This window comes from Cyphomyrmex costatus, unplaced genomic scaffold (genome assembly GCF_001594065.2).
Source record: "Cyphomyrmex costatus isolate MS0001 unplaced genomic scaffold, Ccosl1.0 scaffold70, whole genome shotgun sequence".
In the NCBI taxonomy this organism is placed as follows: domain Eukaryota; kingdom Metazoa; phylum Arthropoda; class Insecta; order Hymenoptera; family Formicidae; genus Cyphomyrmex; species Cyphomyrmex costatus.
The window spans coordinates 1,215,207-1,230,156 of NW_017280267.1; the positions used below are offsets into that span (position 1 = coordinate 1,215,207).

General features: G+C 39.9%; 2 protein-coding genes across 4 annotated transcripts; both read left to right on the top strand.

The window, feature by feature from the left end:
• Positions 1–3,206: 3,206 nt before the first annotated feature.
• On the top strand, positions 3,207–7,485 carry LOC108780476 (mediator of RNA polymerase II transcription subunit 15-like). 3 transcript variants are annotated; one of them, XM_018548200.1, is made up of 3 exons: positions 3,207–4,005; positions 4,619–5,344; positions 5,418–7,485. In XM_018548200.1, the coding sequence occupies exon 3, from the start codon at positions 6,332–6,334 to the stop codon at positions 7,181–7,183; it is 852 nt and encodes a 283-aa protein (XP_018403702.1). In that variant the 5' UTR covers positions 3,207–4,005; positions 4,619–5,344; positions 5,418–6,331; the 3' UTR covers positions 7,184–7,485. The 3 variants fall into 3 exon arrangements, with proteins under 3 accessions (XP_018403702.1, XP_018403701.1, XP_018403703.1); XM_018548199.1 differs by having other exon boundaries at positions 4,632–5,344; XM_018548201.1 differs by lacking the exon at positions 4,619–5,344.
• LOC108780366 (uncharacterized) lies at positions 7,482–8,179 on the top strand. The gene is made up of 2 exons (XM_018548045.1): positions 7,482–8,076; positions 8,121–8,179. The coding sequence occupies exons 1-2, from the start codon at positions 7,482–7,484 to the stop codon at positions 8,177–8,179; spliced, it is 654 nt and encodes a 217-aa protein (XP_018403547.1).
• Positions 8,180–14,950: the final 6,771 nt, after the last annotated feature.

Genomic DNA, 14,950 nt, shown 5'->3' on the forward strand with positions numbered 1-14,950 from the left:
TATCATAGGCTAATGATGCAAAGAACCGTTATCTTGAGGTCACAGGTACACTTCAAGTAAGGTAACTCGGCATGCTAATAACCCAATTAGAGTTACCAGAAGTTTCTCCTGTTTATAAAGTTTCCATGTTTATGCTTGTTCGACGTTGCATAATAATGTGTTCATAGATCTGCGCAACCCTTGGCCATGCCGATTAGGATAGGATGTTAACGTGTGTGTTTTAGATATTCAGAGAGTATGAGAGGTGTTTGGAAGATATCGTTGACTTAGCAAGTGAAGGAAAAATTGTCGAAGTAAAAAGAGTATATGCGCAAGAATTATATATTATGTATATATAAGACGAGGCAGAAATGTTAGGTTTTTTGACTTGGTAACATTGGTTTTAATTAATGTAGAAATTGAATTTTATTTTATTTCTAATAGACATTGTGTTTTATCTTTTTGCAAATACAATTAATACCAATTAAATGAATTAATGTCAATTGTAAAAAATCTGGAAATCCGAAGATCTAAGAACTTGAAGACTATTCTGGAACTATGAGGAACCCATGTATATGTTTGGGAATCTTTATTACAAAGCTTTCGAAGTTGACGTTTAGAGAATTGAAAAAGAATTTTGATATCTTTATCGAAATCCCAACCTTATCTGATGAGTTTAAGGATTTAAGTCTGTACCAGCAATGAATCGACGCATACACGAAGAGGAAACAGATCACAAAAATTAGGAGCACTAAGTAAAATATTTTTATTTAAAAGGGCACACAAATAGCAAGAGTGTTAAATCAACACCAATTGAATGGAATTTTCTATTACGGTAAAACCTGGTTAAGTAGAATATATATATATATATTTGGATTTTTAATCAAATAGTTTATCTGGTAATTTAAGGTGTGTTACATGGTAAAGTATTGGACTTTTTTCTCAATAATATAATTTTATATTGGAATGTTTTTGGAGATAAATAGAGAGATGTGTAAGCTAGGTGGGGAGGGGAAGGGGTGCAAATGAGACAAACCTTTTTGATTGACAGATAGCTGCGTGCGTTTGGAAGATTTCTCATCCTATTCGACCCACGAACTATGAGCAATATGGTTTAAGTGTCTTGAGATTGGCATACCAAAATGTAAAATATAATCTGTTGAACATGACTATATCATGAAGATTTGGTCTGATGGGCGGCTTAAGATAGTAAATCTGTTAGCGCATAACTGGTTATCGTTCCTAATATCATATAATTTCCATAATCGTAATATAATTTACATATTGCATTTTGTTTTGTTCGACTCTTTTTATGTTTTACATAGCAGGTAGCAGAACGAAAGAACTCTAAACCTTTCATAGATTAGAAAACGACCCTGACATCATCTACATAATTCTAAGACGACTTAACACAATTGATCCGTGATCAAGGAGACACGACTGGATTTGTCACATAAAAAGGTAACAAGAGACGGAGAATCATTGTTGATCTTTGATCCTTGTACTTTGTACTTCGTGTATGCAAATAGGAAGAGGGTAAGGGAGAAAAATGTTCTTATGAGTCATAGGAAGATGCTGTGCATAACGGTAATGAAGAAAAACGTATTTGGAAAACGTTTCGCGATGGCACAAGATTATTACATATAATTATTGATGTTGATGTGAAAATATTCTGCTGATGTCTTTTCATTAGTTTGACAACGTGTAATTTCATCCACACAGAACGAGTTTGTGCGAGACTTCTGCAACTCAAGGACACGCTGAGCACATGGACTGTATAAATTTGCAAATCGGGATGAAATAAGTTTAAAAATATACAATTTAAACATTCAATAATCAACACAAAAGGCCAAAAATATAATACTTCAGCAACTCAACAATTTCAGAACTTGAAGCACTCGGAGAGATCATATTCAAGGCTCTATAAATATCCAAAAGTTTAAAAATTCAAAAACAGTTTTAGATAATACTTTTTAAATCACTTTATTTTCATCGTTAATTTAATTAGAATGGAATAATGTTGTTGTAATTGATGTATATAGGTTTAAAATTTTTATTTTGTAGAAGAAATCTCGATAATTTATTCATTATCTTATGTATCAAAGAAATTAAGAATACTTTGTGAAAAATCCATCCAGATAAAAGTCTGACATTTCCTAACTTGAAAAGAGAAAAAGGTGCATTATTTTTAGAAGATATCGATTTTAAAAGTTTTTAAAGGAAGAGGGAGAGATAGAGAGAAGTATATAATAATTTATTACAATTGTCAGTATATAGATTTCTAATAGGTCTCTTCATCTTTTAATTAGATCATCTATGGGAGATATATAGTGAGGGTGACAAAATACTACAAATAATAGGGAAGGAAAGGTCGAATACTATTTTGTTTTCTTCACAGAAACCAGTCATTTGAATCACAACGTTTGTTAACACAAAATGTATTTTAGTCATGGAATGAGTGGGATGGTTCAACTATTTAAGGTACAAAATGATTCACAGTGTAATGTCTTGTTTCTAAGGGAACAAGAAATATGTGAAAATAGATGTACTATTTGGAAAAAGAAAATGATGCACAATATTGAAATTCAACTCGGCGGAAAGTTCTTAGTAAGCTGTATATCGTTAAAATGTATTTTTAACATAGACTTTTAAAGAGATAGCTTTAGGTTTTACAACAAAGAGAGCAAAAATACAATTTTCTCGAAGAGGATGAAAATTACGAAGTTTGGCGTAAACTATATGGACTCGTTCAGTCTAATATTACAGACAATAGAAATAAGGACTTTGAAATTCAATAGAACTTTAGAATTAATTGGAGAAAGAAGATGAAATAATTAATGATACAATTAAAAGGAATGATAATAGTATGACTCGATAAAATATCTTATTAAAAAAAATGTATGAAATAGAACAGTGATAGAGGTAAGCAGCAGCTGCAGAATTTGTCAGGTAACAGTTTTCAAAAGGACTTTTTGTCATACTCTTTAAATTATTTAATTATTGAGTGTTCAGAAATTAACGTTGGTTTTTTGAAGCAATTGCTTAATTATTGAGTGTTAAAAGATTAGCATTAGTATTAGCTTCCTTAAAAATTTGCTAAATCCCTAAATAGTTGTTACATCTAAAATACAAGTTTTTAGATTGGAACTGTCGAATTAATTAAGTCAATAATTAGATACATCAAAATTTTCAAATTCCAATTCTATCTTGTTATAGTATATTTGTTATACTTGGCATTTGGTAAATCTGGACTAATATATTTTTAATAAAATATATTCATGTTTTTCTTTTTTCTATGTTTTATAAGTGTGTATTTAAGGCTCCTGAGTCACTACAGCCATACTGAATCGTTACATCAGAAGAAATAGAATATTAGAAGAGAATAATATTTATACAATATCTATAAAGTAGCTACGTTTAAAAAAATGAAGCTGTGTAAATAATTTATACTTGAACGAGAAACGATTTGCATTTCCGTTCCTCAGTGTCTTTATAAACAGTATATTTGTTTTGATATCCCTAAGAAGCTTGATTTTGTTTTTCTGTCTTGCTTGTAAGATTTTATCGACCAGTTATATCAACCAGAGAAGCACCTTGGACGTGAGTTATTTGTCTCTTTAAAACATTTTTCTATTAACAGTGTTTTATAGAGGTACAAAAGTGTGTTCAATCATGCAATAACCTACTGTCGACCTTCAAATTTGACGCTAATATCCACATACTTGCTCGATTGCGCAAACATGGCAATTTGGTTCTCGATTTCTTTTGTCGTTAGCTGTCTTCAAAATCTTTAAAGATTTTTCGTCTATAGACATACGAGACTTGTGTTATATATGATGTACTATTTTTTAGAACAGCAGTTTTATTGATCAACTAGAATTTCGTCACAAAAGAGGGTCATCATGGATATTCGATGCAAATTAAATAGAATACCATCATAGGACTTACAAGGAGTCAGTTTTGTTCAACAGCGCTGATGCGAAATATGCAAATTCTAGAAAAACAGTTTAATCTGTTTTTAAAAAAGTAAGTAATTTTGTTTACGCATATACCATACAGACCTGACAACTCTATCAGTACACTAATAAATATGTTTATAAAATTAATACAAAAATAATCAAATACAAGTGTTCATTGTTCAGTCTAATATAATAAAAATTAATACAAAGGCGAAACATAATTATATTTTTAACAATACAGATTTTAAAACTAAAAGTTTTATAACGATGAAAATTTTATAAACAATATTACACTGTCAACATCAATTTACAATACAATTATAAATAATCATTTCCAAAGAATTTTTGCCTACTGAACACGATTTTGATATTCTAAATAGTCCAAATTTAACTATTATATCACAATTTTTTAATTAATTAATTAATAATTAGTTTTAATTACTTTTAATATTAGATTTAAATAGTTAAATTAATAATTTAACTGCCTTACTTTATCTTGAAGAGAACTTTATCTTCTTTTAAAAGAAAAACATCGTTTTATCATAAAAAAGTTAAGTTGAATAAATATAATTAAAGATGAAAATCATAGATTATGCATTACAAAATTACCCTAGAATTTTATTGTTTAAAAATATAATAGCGTAACAAAAAAAAATAATCATCCACGGATTTTATTGTAGAATTTTGTTGCAGAAGATCATATCATGGGACTTCGTCGCAGAAGAGAATCATCAGGGGATTTGATCATACAAGATCATCATAAAATTCCATTGCAGAAGAGCCACTATTGTGAAAGATCATCGTGGGATTTTGCCGCAGAAGATGATTATCGTGGGATCTTATTGCAAAAAAGGATCACATGACAAGATTATCTTAGGATTCCATTATAGAAGAGAACCATCGTGGAAGTTAATCGTGGGGCCTTTTCGCAGAAGAGGATCATCTCCCTCCCGTGTGACCTCTTTGCGGAAGAGAATCATGGGATTTCGTAATACAAGATCATCATAGGATTCCATTTGCAGAAGAGGACCATCGTGGAAATTATCGTGGGGCCTTTTAGCAGAAGAAGATCATCGTGGGACTTCGTCGTAGAAAAGGATCATGTCTCGTGAGATCTCGTTGCAGAACAGAATCATCATGGGATTTTGCAATACAAGATCGTTATAGGATTCCATTGCAGAAGAGGACCATCGTGGAAGATCATCGTGGAAGATCATCGTGGGGCTTTCTTGCAGAAGAGGATCATCGTGGGACTTCATCGTAGAAGAGGATCATCGTGAGACCTTGTTGCAGAAGAGAATCATCATGGGATTTCGTCATATAAGATCATCATAGGATTCCATTTGCAGAAGAGGACCATCGTGGAGATCATCGTGGGGCCTTTTAGCAGAAGAAGATCATCTCTCGTAAGACCTTGTTGCAGAAGAGAATCATCATGGAATTTCGTAATACAAGATTATCATAGGATTCCATTTGCAGAAGAGGACCATCGTGGGGCCTTTTAGCAGAAGAGGATCATCGTGGGACTTCGTCGCAGAAGAGGATCATCTCTCGTGAGACCTTGTAGAAGAGAATCATGGGATTTTGTCATCCAAGATCATCATAGGATTCCATTGTAGAAGAGGATCATCGTGGAAGATCATCGTGGAAGATCAAATCATCGTGGAAGATCATCGTGGAAGATCAGATCATCGTGGAAGATCATCGTGGGGATTTCTCGCAGAAGAGGATCATTGTGGGACTTTGTTGCAGAAGAGAATCATCTCTCGTGAGACCTTGTTGCAGAAGAGAATCATCATGGAATTTCGTAATACAAGATTATCATAGGATTCCATTTGCAGAAGAGGACCATCGTGGGGCCTTTTAGCAGAAGAGGATCATCGTGGGACTTCGTCGCAGAAGAGGATCATCTCTCGTGAGACCTTGTAGAAGAGAATCATCATGGGATTTTGTCATCCAAGATCATTATAGGATTCCATTGTAGAAGAGGATCATCGTGGAAGATCATCGTGGAAGATCAGATCATCGTGGAAGATCATCGTGGGGATTTCTCGCAGAAGAGGATCATTGTGGGACTTTCTCGTAGAAGAGGATCGTCGTGGGACTTTGTCGCAGAAGAGGATTATCATGGGATTTTGTCATCCAAGATCATTGTGGCGACTCTTATCAGTCGCACTAACGAAAACCCACCGAGAAGCTACCTTTCGTCAAGCGCTCGGGGGGAACATCCAAGCGCCTGTAGCACGCGACCGCACGCAAATACTGCGCGACGCGCAACTACCGCGGTACGCCCACCAGAGGGCTAGCGCCGATAATGTTATCGCGTGCGAAGAATCGGTCCAGAGCCCTTATAGATAAGGCGCCGAACCGATCAACCGGCACCGAGCAGCGGCATGCAGGGCTATTCCTCCCAGCAATTTTTAACGCAGCTACGGTCTACCGAGCAACAGCAGCTACCGCCGCTATCGCAGCTACAGCAGCTATCGCAGCCTCTGCCGCAGCAGCCACCGCAGCCTCGACAGCAGCAGCCATCGCAGCCTCAGCCGCAGCAGCCATCGCAGCCTCAGCCGCAGCAGCCATCGCAGCCTCGACAGCAGCAGCCATCGCAGCCTCAGCATCAGCGGACAGCGCAGCCTCCGCAGCGGCAGCCGCCGCAGCAGCCAGCCCGGCAGAGAGGAGCCTCGCTGATCCAGCGTCTACGACAGCAGCTCCTGCGCCGCCGTCGACTACAAGCGACGACACCCAGGATCCGGCCAGTGGAGGCAACCGGATTGCTCCGGCGCCCACCAAGACGGCAACACCAGCTGGGCAACGCATCGCAGTCTCCGCCCGAGTCGTCGATACAGTCGACCGGTCAGCAGGGACCAGAGCCGACCTCCGTGCGAAAGGTGACCCTCCAGCTTGCCGCCTGGAAGTTGCACCGGCTGGACATACCGCCGCCTGCCAGGACTAGGCCACCGAGGTACTGCCTATACCCGTGGGACCTCAGAGTGCGCCGGTACACCTCGCCACGATACTTGCAGGCGCCTCCACCAGCGGGACAACAGGAGCCGTCCTCTGGATCCGAGTGGGAGACCACCAACCAACCCGGAGACGAGAACGCGAACTACTGGGGCCCGGTAAAGAGGACCGCGACACAGCCCTCGCTCACTTACTGCGAGCGAGTAAGTGCGAAGCGGCGCACCACCAAGTGGACGCATACGCAGCCACCGCTCACCTACAAGGATCGAAGCCCCTCTAAGTGAGGAGGAAGCCCAACGGCCCTTTTCAGGGCCACCATAAAATACCAAGACCTACCATCTTTGTATATATCTGTACATAGCTATAATAAACGTGTACATAAATTATATACAGAGTCACGACTTCAACCTCTCTCTTGCAATCCCTGGTGCCGCACCGACAGAGGCCGACAGCGACGGCCGGTCGGTGACTCATCTTACATCTACCAGTAGCGGGTAGACATAACCGTATACGCTAAGCGCATCGCTACAACTGGTGACCCCGACGTGATCGGCAGTACCAAGCAAGGGAGAGATATACAACATGATGAAAGACGAAGCCAACGCCACCATCGACCTAAGTGCCGAGACACAGCAAACGAGTCGCATCACACTCCGGATTCCGCCATTCTGGCCAGAGGAGCCAGAACTATGGTTCGCCCAGCTGGAAGGCCAGTTCGAACTCGCTAAAATCACCGGAGACCACGAACGCTACCTCCACGCGCTCTCTCGCATGGAACCCGGCCAGGCGAAGGAAGTAAAAGATATTATCGTGAGCCCGCCCAGCGGCCAAAAGTACGAAGCTTTGAAAGCAGCCTTGATACAACGACTGACCGACTCACAAGAAAACCGCATCAGGAAGCTGATAGAAACTGAGGAGATGGGCGATCGAAAACCATCACAGTTCCTCAGGCACCTCTCCACCCTGGCTGGGACCATAGTGTCAGAGAGGCTCCTACGCACTCTTTGGCTGGGACGCCTGCCGACGTACATACAGGCCATCTTGGCTACACGAGCGGAGGACCCGCTGAACAACGTAGCTGACCATGCCGACCGCATCCATGAGATTGGCAACAAAGCGGTAGTCCTGGCTGCAGCAGCACCAACACCCCCGACGGACCCCTTGGATGAGCTACGAGGCCAGTTAGCAACTTTAACGACGCAGGTTGGCCTTCTCGCACAGGCCATGCACCAACAGCAGAAGGCGATAAGAAACCGCAGCAGATCCCGGAGCCGGAATAGAGTACGCGACAACCCAAGCACATGCTTCTACCACCAGCGCTTCGGAACAAAGGCACGCAACTGCGAACCACCCTGCGATTTCAAGAAGTCGGAAAACGAGTCGGGCACGCATTGACGGCGGCCAGTGCGACTTGCTTCCAACCCTGCCGCCTCTACGTCACCGACAAGACCACGAAGCAACGCTTTCTCGTCGACACAGGGTCAGACGTCAGCATTTATCCGGTAACAGCAACCAGGAAACGCGGGCCACCCGCACCGTATCAGCTGTATGCAGCAAATGGGACAGTGATACCAACCTACGGCATAATCACGCTGCAGCCCGACCTAGGCCTCAGACGGAACTTCACGTGGAGATTCGTGGTAGCACGAACCGCTCAGCCGATCCTGGGGTCCGATTTCTTGGCACACTACAATCTCCTGCCGGACATGAGAAGGAGAAGATTGATCGACAGCGAGACAGGCTTGGACATAAGGGGAACGGCGAGCACGTCTATCACCCCGTCAATAAAAACGGTGACTACCTCGACAGAGTACCATAAAATCTTGGCAGAGTATCCGGGGCTCACGCGGATAGCGGGCCAACAACAGGCAATCAAGCACGAGACCGTGGATTATCTACAAACGACACCGGGACCTCCGGAAACCTGCAGACCCAGAAGACTCCCGCCGGACAAACTCAAAGCGGCCAAAATGGAGTTCAGCATACTCTTGCAGGAAGGCGTCATCCAGCCTTCCAAGAGTCCTTGGGCATCCCCGCTACACATGGTGCCAAAGAAGGACGACACCTGGCGACCATGCGGGGACTACCGACGCCTAAACGCCCGAACAATAGCTGATCGGTACCCGATACCACATCTGGAGGACTTCGCGCAGACGCTCAGCGGCAAGACCATTTTCTCTACGTTGGACTTGGTACGGGCATACAACCAGATCCCGATAAACCCGGAAGACGTGCCAAAGACAGCCATCACCACGCCGTTTGGCTTGTACGAATTCAAATACATGCCATTCGGTTTGCGCAACGCAGCACAGACTTTCCAGCGATTTATAAACGAGGTCCTACAAGGCCTGGAGTACTGCTACGCCTACATCGACGATATCCTGATAGCCTCTACAACACCTCAGGAACACTGCAAGCACCTACGGGAGGTGTTTGAACGCCTCGATAAGTACGGCATCCGCATAAATGCAGCTAAATGCATCCTGGGGAAAACGCAGATCAAGTTCCTGGGATATGACGTAACCAACAAGGGTACCAAGCCCCCTCAGGAAAAAGTACAAGCAATACAAGACTTCCCGCAACCACAAACGGTGAAGCAACTGCGACAGTTCCTGGGGATGATCAACTTCTACCGGAGGTTCATACCAGGGGCTGCGCAAGCACAGTCCACACTCAACGACGCCTTGAAAGGCAAAGTCAAAGGCAAGGTACCAGTTGAGTGGTACCGAACGAGTAAAAGTCTTCACTCTAGTCAAGGAGAGCCTGGCCCAGGCCACCATGCTGGAACACCCCCGAGTAACGGCCGCGTTACGACTAGTAACGGACGCCTCCGACACGGCCATAGGGGCCGCGTTACAGCAACACAGCGAGGACGAATGGAGACCACTGGCTTTCCTGAGCAAGAAGCTCAACAACGCCCAAAGGAAATACAGTCCGTACGACCGCGAACTGCTAGCAGTATACACAGCAGTGAGGTACTTCCGACATATGCTGGAAGGCCGAAGCTTCACAATCTTCACGGATCACAAGCCGCTAATCTACGCCTTCAAGCAAGATCCGCTGAAAAGCTCACCACGCCAAGCACGCCATCTTGAATTCATCGGGCAATTCTCCACGGACATACAACACATCTCGGGTGAAGACAACGTCGTAGCAGACGCCCTGTCACGGGTCGAGCAAATCCAGAAAGCGATCGACTTTGAGCAGCTAGCCAAGGCGCAGGAAAGTGACGACCAACTCAGGAGCTACCTGGAGGAACCACAGAGCCTGCAATTGAAGAAAGTGCGAATCCCAGGGACAGGAATATACCTGTACTGCGACGTGAGCACGAATACGCCCAGGCCTTTCCTCACGGAAGAGTTCCGTTACCAGGCATACCAATCTCTACACGACCTGGCGCACCCAGGGATCAAAGCCACAGCAAGATTGGTGTCCGAAAGATTCATATGGCCGAATATGATTAAGGAATGCCGAACATGGGCCAGGGCCTGCAATTCATGCCAAAAAGCGAAAATAAGCCGACACAACAGCGCGCCGCTGGGCAAGTTCACGGGCCCAACACAACGCTTCGAGCACATACACGTCGACATAGTAGGACCATTACCTAGCTCGAAAGGCTACAAGTATTGCCTCACTGTTGTCGACAGATACACTCGCTGGCCGGAAGCCATCCCGGTGAGCAACATTACAGCAGAGACAATGGCACGGAAGCTGTTTGAAAACTGGATAGCCAGGTTCGGAACACCCCTCCGAATTACCACGGACCAGGGGCGCCAATTCGAAGCGGACCTCTTCAAACAACTCACCACCATCACTGGGTCCACGCACCTACGGACCAACGCCTATCACCCTCAGGCGAACGGAATGGTAGAGCGTTTTCACCGCACGCTGAAAGCAGCCATCAAGAGCCACCAGACGGAAAGGTGGACTGAAGTCCTCCCCGTCATCCTGATGGAAATAGAAAAGGATCATGTCTCGTGAGATCTCGTTGCAGAACAGAATCATCATGGGATTTTGCAATACAAGATCGTTATAGGATTCCATTGCAGAAGAGGACCATCGTGGAAGATCATCGTGGAAGATCATCGTGGAAGATCATCGTGAAAGATCATCGTGGAAGATCATCGTGGGGTTTTCTTGCAGAAGAGGATCACCGTGGGACTTCGTCGTAGAAGAGGATCATGTCTCGTTGCAGAACAGAATTACCATGGGATTTTGTAATACAAGATCATCATAGGATTCCATTGCAGAAGAGAACCATTATGAAAGATACCTTTTCGCAGAAGAGGATCATCGTGGAACTTTATAGTAGAAGAGGATCACATCATAAGACTATCACAAAAGAGAATTATCACAAGATTTCGTCATATTAGATTATTTTAGAATTCCAGAGGATCATTATGGTATCTTATTGCAGAAAGGATCATTATGGGACCTTGTTGTAGTAGAAGTTTATCGTGGAACCTTGTTGAAGAAAAAGATCACATCATGAAACTCTTGTAGAAGGAAATTATTGCGTAATTCTGTCGTAGAAAAGAAACGTTGTGAAACTCCATCATAGGAAAGGATCATCGCCGAAGAACAATTATCACAGTACTTTATCGCAAAGTAGGATCATCGTAGGACTTTATCACAGAGTGTTATTTTAAAATTTTATCACAGAAGAGGATCACATATCTCTCTCTCTCTCGGAATTTTATCACAAATAAAGATTATTATAAAATCTACTTGTAAGAAAAGATTGTCACGGTATTTTGTTACAGAAAACATTTAGTGGAATTTTATAACAAAAGATCATTGCAGACCTTTGTTACAGAAAAGGATTATTATGGAATCTTATTATAGAAGAGAATTATTCGAAGAATTCTGAATAATCACGTCTCGATTAAATAATTAATCACAGTAGCCGGATGCCGGGATTTTCTAATCTCAAGCGCTATGAGTGGCTCGTGTCCAATCGCGTGCCATTTGAATCATCACGGGACTTAATCGTAGAAAAGGATCATTGAAGATCTCTATCGTGAAAGAGAGCTATCATGGAGCTCCATCGTGGAAGATAATCATCGTAGATCTTATTGCAGAAGAGAATAACATCATAGGATTCTGTCGCAGAAGAGAATCATCACAGAACTTTACCGAAAAATATCTTTTTCATCAGAAGAGGATTATTGTCGCAGAAGAAACAATATATAGTTCGTTGTAGATGCGGATTGTTGTGGAACTACATTATAAACGCATCACCTCAATATTTTATTATAAAGAAAATTATTACTAAATTGATTATGAAACAATTATTATAAAACTATTACACATATATTAGATGTACAAATTAATTCTCGGCCCCTACCTTTCAGCGACCTCAGAACCCGTTTAAGTTAAATCCTCCCTCTTCTGTAGTCATTTTGAAGTGCCATCTTTTAACTTTAAAATGAGGTACTTGATCCTCCTGTGAACATAACCTGAAAAATCAGCAATAAATACGGTGCCTTCTTTTCGCGTTCTAACTTAAAAAAATGCGGTTGAGGCAAAAGAAATGATTTGTTCGAATTTGAGCGAGAATGCTGTATCATACAGTACGTGTAAAAAATGGTTCCAACAGTTCCGAGAGGGAAATAACGACCTTGAGGATTATGAAGGTCTTGGTCAACCAAAAAAAGTGGAAGACGTGGAGTTGGAGGAAATTTTGAACGAGAATTCTTGCCAAACGCAATTAAAACTTGCAAATATGCTTGGAGTAACCCAGCAAGACGTTTCCTATCGCCTAAAATATCTAGGCAGACAAATGTCAAAGTTGGTTGAGATTTCATCAAAAAAGGCCGAAATTTAATTTATACATCTAATATATAAGTGTTATCATATAACACTTATTATGTCATTTTTATAAGTCATTTTATCTTTGTTTCTTTTTTATAAAATCATCTATGATACTATTTTAAAATAAAGTCATATGATGAAACTTTGTTAGTGTAAGAAAATGGAAAACTATATCATGGATAAGAATCAATGTATGTTGAAAACAATTATTTTGAATATATATATATATATATATATATACTGTAGAAGAATTTGTAAAAAATAATTGTTTGACTTTGTCAAAAAAATTGTCATTGTATTATTGTAAAAAACTACCTACAGTTTTGTTGCAAAATAGAATAACACAATATTAAAACAGCAATTGAATGAATTTACTACATTATATAATAATCAAATTTTATTTTAAATCGAGATTCGAATCTTGACGAGATTTTCAACATAAATTTCAATATTGTAAAATTTAAACTTTATTATAGAAATTTACTTGTATTATTATAGAATTAGTATCGTTAATATTGTTATATATATATAAATCTTTCGAAGTTATAAAATATGAATTTTTAATATAACTGCGAGTTTTCAACATTACTGCTAAAATAATTATATGTAATTTTGAAATTTCAATGTGAATTCGACAACTTCATGGTATTTCTAATTCAATAGAAACTTGACATTTTAAAATTTAGAAATACAATAGACTTGGAATTTTAATATCATAGGTTCGGATTTTTGCAATATTGAACAAGCAACGACATTTATGCATAAGTTGCGCGTATGATGCGTCTCGTGCTTTGAGTTATGAACAAAATCTTCCAATGGTACAGGAAAAATGTATTTATGAAAAAATAGTACAACAAGGCTCAATTAGAATAACTGGAAATAAAATGAGGAGTTAAAAGAGTTAAAACTATGTAAATGTTAGTGCTAAATTACTAAATCAATAAAACTTGTATAACATAATAACAACCTTTTTTCCTTTTATTGATCATTCTCAATGTTTTGTTTAACAAATTCAAATATCCATAATTATTAAAACCTGATTATAAGTGTAAAAAACGAAACGCTAGTTAAATATAAAATTTATATAAGTCATGACAAAACAGGTCAATGTTGGCCAACATTCTGTTATAATTGATATTAGGCCAATACGTACTACCAAATTTGCGATACTGGCGCAGTATTTGGATAGTATATATATCAATACATACATTGGTATCGTGCCGCTATTACGTCGCTTGATAATAGTTAAAAAATAATGTAAGTACATATAAAAATGATTGACGTTTATTAAATTTGTATTCATTGGTATATTCCTCGAAATATGCTTTCATCGTTATTAGAATATATTTTAATTAATTAAGGCTTAAAATATACATTAGAAGCAAGCATACATTATTTTTACAATATATACAATACAGGGAGGGTCCCGTTAGTGCACAATGTGATAGCATACATTCACACACAACAATCAATGCTTAGTAACTTTTCACTGCTTTAACAATGATATTTCATTTTAAATCAGTCAATTAGCGATGTACGATATCGGAATGCTTTCTATAACATATTATATATACATACAAAAATGCATCTCGCTTTTAGCACATTATGTTGTTTCATATATTTATGTGGTAAGATAAATAAAAAAATCACAATAATTTGCATTATTAATTCTATTGGGAGTGTGCATTAATTTCAAGGGATTTTTTGGTAAAAATACGGCTTTATTTGTGAAAATGGTTATAAATTGATCATTCAAAATATTGTCCATCGTTAGCCATTACTTTTTTCCATCTTTCTGGTAATAGATGGATTCGACGTCGAAAGAATGACACATCTTTTGAGATTATCCACGAATTGACCCATTTTTTGGTATCTTCATAAGAATGGAAGTGCTGCTCGGACAGGTTATGAGTCATTGATCGAAATGCTAATCGGAAGAAGTAATATCTGGAGAATACATTTTTCGTCACCCGTCATACGATGCAAAAACCTTTTTCTTTTGTGTTTTTAAAGCAACAATTCACAGGTCATTTTGCGCCTTTCGACTTCCCTCGGCGACAATTCGTACAGCACCCAATTTCTTTGCTTTTGAATCATTCCAATGGTCTTCAAACATCTGGAAATCGTTGATCGATCAACATTTAATGATTCTGCAAGTTCTTCTTGCGTTTGACTCGGGTCTTTATTGAGTAAAGGATCCACTTTCTCATTTCAAACTTTTTCGGCTGGCTTAGACA

Bases quoted from the DNA above. Each gene is read 5' to 3' on its own strand.
- LOC108780366 (XM_018548045.1), top strand. From the start codon at position 7,482: ATGATGAAAGACGAAGCCAACGCCACCATCGACCTAAGTGCCGAGACA. The intron at 8,077-8,120 runs GCCAGTTAGCAA...CTTCTCGCACAG, and splicing joins CCCCTTGGATGAGCTACGAG to GCCATGCACCAACAGCAGAA.
- LOC108780476 (XM_018548200.1), top strand. From the start codon at position 6,332: ATGCAGGGCTATTCCTCCCAGCAATTTTTAACGCAGCTACGGTCTACC.